Below are 9187 nucleotides of genomic sequence, written 5' to 3' on the forward strand. Positions count from 1 at the left end.
AATTTGTTGTGTCTGTTTTGGAGGGGTAAGTTCACCGCTTCCTACTTCATTTTATCTATTTTAAAGAAATATTGTTTTTTCCCTGTTGGCGCCTCTGTACTACTATTGCAATATTAGCTGCATGCTTGTTTCAGGTGTATGATTTAGACACTACTGCAGCCAAGTAGATCAGCAGGGCTACCGGGCAACTGGTATTGTTTAAAAAATGAATAAATAGGGCAGCTGCTTCATTTTATCCATTTTAAAGAAATCTTGTTTTTCCCCTGTTGGCGCTTCTGTACTACTATTGCAGTTGTTTCCACCCCTTGGTAGAGGGGAATTCTTCCTTTTTCCTGATCTACAGAGAGCGACTTCTTAATCCTGAGTGGGGACAGGTCTAATCTCCTCACCTGCCTTCATAGTGGTTACCTGGACGGTAACCCTTGTTTGTGAGTATAACCTACCTATACTTATCTTCCATACCCAATTTACAGTACATACTACACTATACTGGGCTCTCGGCATCTTCCCTTATATTTTGATGCAGCTAATATTGTCAGATCTGTCAATAATGTCAAACACCTGAAATGATCTATGGCTAAAAGTATTATGCCTTGTACACACCATGCAATTTCCCATCAGATGGATGGGTTGATAGAAAAATCCGATTGCATTTCCAATCATTTTTCTGATCGATTTTTCTGATCAGTTCTATGCAAATCGATCAGAAAAACGACTGGAAATCAGATCGGACCTGTCGGAAATGATCTATTCCACCCATCTATATGACAGGAAATTTCATGATGTGTACCAGGCTTTAGAGGCAGAGGATCAGCAGGATTCTCAGGCAACTAGTATTGCTTAAAAGTAAATAAATATGGCAGCCTCCATATCCCTCTCGCTACAGTTGTCCTTTAAGGGGGGGGGGGGGGGGGAGTTCTGCCTGTCATGGTATACTGTTATCAGCAGAGAAAATCTCCCCTTGTGTACCCATGCGACTAAAGGGGAAGCAGCTGTTTGAGAGGGAACAGGCCCTTGCGCCTGATGCCCACCATGCAATTTCTCATCAGATTAACTGGTCAAACCTAGAATTTCCGACAGGTCCGATCTGATTTCCTATCTTTTTATTTTTTTTAAATCAATGTTGTACAGAAACAGATTGGAAATCAGATTGGACCTGTTGGAAATTGATTCGACCCGTCCATCTTATGGGAAATTGCATGCTGTGTTCCAGGTATTAGAGGGTGCTGAACATCTATGAATGGGTTCAGCAGGTATTTTCCTTGTTTTGCGAAAACTACAAAGTATTTTACAAAACGTTTATGCATAATTCCTTTTCAATGTTCTATTAAATGTAAAAGTAAGCCCTTGCTTGAACTAGAGCTTCAACTAGCATTTCTAAAGCTGCGAGCATTTTGTTGGGTCTGTAAGCTGGTTAGTAGCATATGTTATACTGCGTATACAGTAGGTGAATATGCTGATGCCAGACAGATCTCCATAGAGAAATATGAAGATGAAAGTGTATGCAGTAACACTGCAGGACATACTTCTGTTCTCAGATGTGGATAAATGATTCTAGAGAGAGGAACCATAAAGTTCTATTACAGCACTGCCCTGGGTGTCAATAATGTTTGTATAATTTGCAGAAAGAGGCCAAGGACATCCTGTTACAGCTGAGTTTGCAAAGAGAAATGTAACAGAAGTATAACCTCATAAAGGACCACTATCGCACCCCCCCCAAATTAAAATTAAAAAAATCATACAAATGTACATTTGATTCAGAATAAAATGTACTACATTTTTTCCTATGTCGCTGTCACAGTAGGTAGTTAAACTCTCATAGATTTGACAAGTTTTGGAGTAGTCCAACTCCTTATGTGGGATTCTCATGGTTTTCATTATTTTCAAATTTACTTACTGCATGGCAGTGGCTCATTCCAACTGCAAAAACAGTGTGCAAGTGAGTAGGGAGGAAGGCTGACTTGGTATATTTGTATAGATTATTTACAGGAAGTGCTTTTGTAAAGGATAAAGGGAATGCTGAAAACCCCCATGAGTAGATGGGTTAGTCCAAAACCTGTCAGGTCTGTCAGATTTTTACTGCTTACTGTAGGCAACCACAACATAGAAAAAGTGTTATGTATACAAGACAAATAACATTTATATCGCGCATTTCTCCTGGCGGACTCAAAGCGCCAGAGTTGCAGCCACTACAACGCGCTCTATAGGCAGTAGCAGTGTTAGGGAGACTTGCCTAAGGTCTTCTTCTGAATAGGTGCAGGCTTACTGAATAGGCGGAGCCGAGATTCTAACCCTGGTCTCCTGTGTCAGAGGCAGAGCCCTTAACCATTACACCTTCCAGCACAGTATAGTGCATGTTATTCAGGGAGAAATGTACAGCTTGTATGTATGTGTCTACATGTTTTTAAATCTTACACATTTGCTTCTGAGCAAAAAACATGGAAGTGGACAGGTATAATAAATATTGGACACCATAAGACCAATTGTACAGGTCTTCATTGTTCTGCGAGCATTCTCAAATGTATAGAACTGGATATGAATGTCAAATATCATTATTAAAGAGAAGGCCTATAAAAAATGTCATGGATTGTACCTTACCACCAAGAAGCTGGCTAGATTTAACGCGGTCTCCTCTCTGAGGGGTTTCCACTGTGCTCCTAACGCTGACATGTTTCATTGTTGCTGGAGTTACCCCTCCATTCAAAGGATGTGGCATAACTGTTTTATACAAATTTCTCTTACATTAAAGGTAAATGTCGTTAGATATGTTTGTGGCCTTTTTTGTGCAAATTCCCAAGGTCTCTCTAAGTTTCAAAATAAGCTGGTAACCTTATTCTGTGCAGCTACTAGGTGTTTAATTGTAAGTTATGGAAGGGTCCCTTGCCACCAGTCTCTTATTTGTGGTGGATTTATTATATGGAACACATTTCTCATATGTTAAAACACTGTCCACATTTTCCATCAAATTTGTACTCCCTGGATTATCAGATATCCTCTGGGCCAGCCTTCTAGATCCGCCAACCTAGACTTTACACCTGCACAGGCTTCATTCAATGTAGCCTGTCTTGGGTAGACAGCTTGTTTTATTTTTCTTTTCTCTTGTTTGTTGCTCTTTTTATTAATCTATGTGTCGTATATATACAGTATGCCCATAGATGCCATTGCTGTTCTGTTATTCGTAATGTAGGGAGTATACATGTTTTATTTTCTTTTGTTCATATGATTGTATATGGTTTTATTGTTTACCGTATCTTCTGTATACCGTTTGTTACAGCTTCAATAATTTTTCAAACAAATCCTATAGTAGAAAAAAACAAAAATAAAAAACGATATGAATTGCAGGAAAAGCTTGAATTGAGAGTAACTTGATTTAGGAGCACTTTGCAATACAAGCAAAATTTTTAGTGAAATTTTGACTTGAGATACAAACAAAAAAAAGTATACATGCGTCATGTCATCACAACTGAGCCGGTAGTTCACATTTTCATGAAAGCCTCAAAAGGAACGGCCATTGCAAAAGTTCCTTGTTAAAGCCACACAAAAAAAGGTTGGGGGCAGCCAACAGATGGCAATGATTCTGTTAGTTATAGTGAAAGTTGTGTTTACATTTTTGTACTATTTTACTATAACTGTTTTTGGATTGTGGAATGAATCAGCTGGGTTTCCATTAATTCTTATGGGGAAATTAGCTTTGATATAAGAGTGCTTTGGATTACAAGCATGTTTCCGGAATGAATTAGCCTTGCAAACCAAGGTTCCACTGTATTAGCATTTAACTATTGACTGGTTAGAATTGCTGCCATTTTTGTTTATTGTATTCATTTGGTGCAACTGTTCCATGAGTCCATCTATAATTCCCTGGAAATAGGGAAACTCTCGGCTCAACAATTTAATAACCTACAGTTTAGGTACCTGTGGGGGAGGAAAGGGCATTTAAGGACAGTTAAGGTGTTATTTAACAAACCTAGAGTTGAATTTTTCAAAATAAAACCTTTTGGTAAATCGCGATGTTCATCTGTCATATGTGAATGTAGTGGGTTTGCTGAACGGTTATTAAATTAGTTGGTATGCATCTGTACTCTGAAGTCAGACCTTTTTAATAAATTATTCAATTCCTTAATCTTCACATTTCTCACATTGGGCCTGATCAATCCGTCGTTAAATCGCCATATGCGCAGCACGGTGGCGTAGTGGTTAGCCTCTCGCCTTGCAGCGCTGGGTCCCTGGTTTGATTCCCAGCCAGATCAACATCTGCAAGGAGTTTGTATGTTCTCCCTGTGTCTGCGTGGGTTTTCTCCGGACACTCAGGATTCCTTGGCTACCCCCTAAATTGGCCCTAGACTATGATACATGCACTACACGATACATACATAGACCTATGACTATGGTAGGGACTAGATTATGAGCCCCTCTGAGGAACAGTTAGTGACTAGACTATATACTCTGTACATCACTACATAATATGTTGGCGCTATATAAATATTAAAATATGTGCACAGTGATATTACAAGTAGCATTGCCAACAGAATACTGTGCGTTGTGGCATTAGCGCAACGCATGGCACATGGGTAACGCAAGTGTTACCAAGGTAGTGCACATTTAAGTTTTGTGTAACGCAAATGACCATTGCAACGCTCCATATCACCCATGTACCATGGGACGTGTTAATTGCGCAATGCATTGTACTCTGCTGCCAATTAGCATTGGTAATATTCCTGTGTGATGCGTACATTAGGCAATTTGTGATATGTCGCATATAATATATAATCTTTACTCTTTGTTTACTCTTTGTGTTTCAGATCGAGTCGGTAGTATTAGCACTCTTGATTCGCTGGACTTTGCTCGTTACTCAGATGATGGCAACCGAGAAGTTGATGAGCGTGTGGCAGGTGCGTACCACCAGAGTTCATCTCATTTGTCCTTTTGTGTACACTTAACACGAACATTCTCGTTTAGGCTGTACTCAGAACTAAAATCATCTTCTGCAGCACTTAAAACTATTTAACCATTTACCGCCATCCTAACGTATTAAAACGTCATGCTTACCGCTATTAACAGCAACATGACGTTTTAATACGTCGCGCATTCCCGCCGCTGCTACCGCCGTGTGTCCGCCGCTACCGCCGCCATTACCGTCGGGATCCCGTGCTGGGCGATTGGGGAAGAGGACCGAACAGTCCTCTACCCAATCGCAGTGCCTGGAGTGAATGGACGTGACCGCGAACAGCGGCTACGTCCATTCACATAAACAGGAAATGTAACAGTTTAATAAAGTGTAAAAAAAAAAAAAAAAAAAAAAAAAAGTGAACACGTCCTATGAGTGTTCCCTAGCGCCATCTTGTGGCCAAAAAGTATATTACACCTACAAAATACATACATTTTCAAGTATATACACATCATTAATAAAATTACACTTCCAACCCTCCCCCCAAAAAAAACTTGTAAAAAAAAAAAAAATCAGCTTAAAAAAAATAAATAAATAGTTGCCTTAGGGACTCAGCTTTTTTTATTCTATATTTTAAGGGGGAAAATTAATTTTAATTTATTACATAGGGGCTTGTAATTATGGCCAGAACAAACAGAAAAATAACCACTTATATTTCAAAATAATATACTGTCACCATACATTGTGGTAGGGACATAATCTAAACGGTTTAATTATCGGGACCACTGGGCAAATAAAACGTGTTTGTTTTATCCACAGGAGAATGTTTAATTTTAAAACTATAAAGGCTGAACACTGAGAAATAATGATTTTTTTTTTTCTTTTTTTTCTGTTTTTCTCATTAAAATGCATTTAGAATAAAAAAAATTCTTAGCAAAATGTACTATCCACAGAAAGCCTAATTGATGGCGAAAAAAACGAGGTATAGATCATTTTCTTGTGATAAGTAGTAATAAAGTTATTAGGGAATAAAAGGGAGGAGCGCTGACAACTGAAAATTGCTCTGGTCCGTTAGGATAAAAACCCTTGGGGGTGAACTGGTTAAGGATGTAGAAGAGTCCCCTCAGCCAGAAGACTTGAAATGTTATAACCAGTCACATTGTTAGGTGATTAATAAAATAAACTTGATGTTTCAGCCCACTTTAAACATTGTCTTTTGGAGAAGAACTGTATCTTCCCCAGCCCCTGATTGGGTGTTTGATGTTAAGGGCTCTTGTGTACAAGCTTTTTATTTAGTTCACTCAGTCCTAGCATTGTTTGACATCAGTTTGTGTTTAGGTCTTATTTTACTAGTATAGTTTAGGAAAAAATCATTTTATAGCAAGCTACGTGCCAGCTAGGCAAATTTATGTAAAATCCCTGTCGGTTCTCATGCTAGAGCCATTGTACTTCATGGGACATCAACATATTAGACAAAATATTTGTAAAAATATTGTCAGTTTATCAGTATTAAAGATACCACTAAAAGTATGTGATATCTCCAGTACAAACGCTGTGGGTGTGCAAGTGAGCTGGAAGATGTGCCTCAGTTCTTTCTGAACCTCATTTGCCTGGCAACTCCAAACTGTTCTGGAGTACAGAACACGTTTTTTTGTTATTCAAGCTTTGCTCTCTGCAATGCAGCCACCCCTCACCCATGGAAGATTATCCAATTAAATGCATTTCTATAATTGCTTATAAGTACTCAATCCTAGCATCTATAATTGACAAACACCTTATGATCTTTAAAGCCATAGTTCAGCCTGTACAGTTCATGTGCGATTAGTACATTTGCATTATGATAATTAAGAATGCTCAAAGTTTGATTCATTGGATGGCTGTACATTTAAGTACTTGGCTGACTGCATCCTGTAGGTCCTTGACCACAGTAGAGTGCTCATTTTTTCCCTCCTTACAGAAGGCAATGCACACCAAAAACCGCTAGTGGAACTGCAAGTGCTTAGTGTTTTTTGAAGCGGGTTTTCAGAGTTATTCTAGCATGTGCAAGGCGATTTTCTAAACATGCCTAGCGTTTTTGTGTAGCTTTTTTTTAAATATTTTGTACACAGGTATTAAGCCAGTAGTATAAAATTGAGTTAAAAAGTTTAAAAACAGGGAGGTTTGTGGTAGACTTACCTCCCCAATGCAGACACAAGATATTGTTGTTGTTTTTTCAACAAATACATTTATTCACATACTCCAAAAAGTGCAACGCGTTTCATGGGTAAAATCCACTTCATCAGGCTATAGGTATGGAGCAAAAAACTTGTCTGACTAGGTCATCAGCTTAGCGCCTCACTTCAGAGGCGCTAAGCTGTTGACCTAGTCAGACAAGTTTTTTGCTCCATACCTATAGCCTGATGAAAGAGTTTTACCCATGAAACGCATTGCACTTTTGGAGTATGTGAATACATTTATTTGTTGAAAAAAAACATCATCTTGTGTCTGTACTGGGAAGGTAAGTCCACCACGAGCCTCCCTGTTTTTAAACGTTTTAACTCCATTTTATACTACTGGCGCCTCTGTACCGGTGTACAACATTTGAGTCCACCCCTGGTTGAGGGGAATTGGCCCCTTTTTCCGATCTACAGAGCGACTTCTTAATCCTGAGTGGGGACAGGTTTAATACTCCCCACTTGCCTCTATGGTGGTTACCTGGACGGTAACCCAGACTTGTGAGTATAATCCTATACTTACTACTCCACACTCATATTTCCAGTACATACTGCACTATATTGGGCTCTCGGTGTCTCCCACTCCTATTTTTTTTTTTTTATATTTTGTTACAGTAGAGCTGTAACTTAACAGCTACTATAAAAAAAAGCTTGGAAAATCACTCTGATCTAGCGCTTTTCAGAGCGATTTTCCACTATCTTATACTTAACCCTGAGGCTGAATCGCTTCAGAAATCAGCAAAAATGCTGCAGGACCCGAGTTTGCGTTTGGAAAAAAAAAACGAATCACTCTGGTGTGCACCATCCCATTGAAATACAAGTGGTTTTCAAACAGTAAGCGTTTTTAAAAACGCTCAGAACTGCTCTTGGTTTGGTGTGCACCAGCCCTAAGAGGTAATCTCTTAACAGCAAAGGCAAGAAACGAGGTCAGCTGGGTCAGATGATCTGTGCTCGTAGGGCAAGTGCATCTGGTTTTTCCTCTTAGCTCCTCTCTTTGACTTTGGATGACGATGGGATAGGGAGGAATATGTCCGCAAAGTTGCACTTTTTTCTCCATAGGAATTGGAAATATAGAGCTACAGGATCTCACCAGCCAGGCATTTTTAATATATTTATCTATTATGTAATGCATACAACTATGTGCATTGCTAATTAAGACAAATTTGCTGTCACATACATTAAGAAAAATGGGAAGCTGGACTAGTATCTGAAAGAATACGGGTAGGCTCCTAAAAGTTTTTTGTTTTGTTTTTTACCGCTTATGCTTTCCAACACTCTTAAAGGTGGCCATACACTTAATAATTTCTCCCGTTGCTATCTGGCTGATTTAATCACTCTAACCAAATGAGCAAGAAATTGATTTTTTGGCCAAAATCAATCAAATAGTTTGATCGGCAGCGGATCGAGGGCCCATAGAGTTGCTCTGGATTGAACATTGAACAGTGCAACGCTGTGGTTCGGTAAGAGATTTAATAGATTTTATTCTGAAATCTATTGAAAAAATGTTTAGTGTGTGGCACACATCAGATAGATGCCTATCATATCTGATCTGATGGTAGAATCTGGTGGCCATCTATAAGTGTATGGTCACCTTAATGGAAACATAAAGCAAATAGTGCTGATCCGTGATATACTTACCTGGGGCTTCCTTCAGCCCCTTGAAGCCGACATGTCCCTCACAGCATCTCCGCTCTCAGCCGCCAGCCTGGGGTCCCCACCGGGACAGAGGTCGACCTCGAGGTTGTGCTTACTGCGCCTGTGTGACGCACTGCTGTCAATCAAGTCCACGTTGTCCGCAGCGTGCTGCACAGGCGCAGAACTAATGCGTCTGCGCAGTACGCTGCGGACAACTTGGACTTGATTGACAGCGGTGATCGCGCAGATACAGTAGAGGAGGTTGGCGGCTGCAAGCGGAGTTGCTGCGTGGGACATGTTGGCTTCAAGGAGCTGGAGGAATCACTGGGTAAGTATAACATGGGCAGTACAATTTGCTTTAGGGCTGGTTCAGACGGACGTTCGGAGGACTTGCGTTCGTTGGCGTGGCGTTGGTGATGCGTTCAGGCTTTCAGCAGCGTTGCGTTCGGATGCG

General features: G+C 39.9%; 1 protein-coding gene across 1 annotated transcript in view; it reads left to right on the forward strand.

Moving 5' to 3' along the window:
- Nucleotides 1–9187, forward strand: part of LOC137519373 (RAB11-binding protein RELCH homolog) — a 92849-nt gene that overhangs the window by 52688 nt on the left and 30974 nt on the right. Inside the window, exons 2-3 of the mRNA XM_068238328.1 lie at nt 4800–4889; nt 8882–9061. Coding sequence (XP_068094429.1) covers nt 4800–4889; nt 8882–9061 — 270 coding nt within the window. The remainder of the gene's footprint in view (nt 1–4799; nt 4890–8881; nt 9062–9187) is intronic.

This window comes from Hyperolius riggenbachi, chromosome 5 (genome assembly GCF_040937935.1).
Source record: "Hyperolius riggenbachi isolate aHypRig1 chromosome 5, aHypRig1.pri, whole genome shotgun sequence".
Lineage (NCBI taxonomy): Eukaryota > Metazoa > Chordata > Amphibia > Anura > Hyperoliidae > Hyperolius > Hyperolius riggenbachi.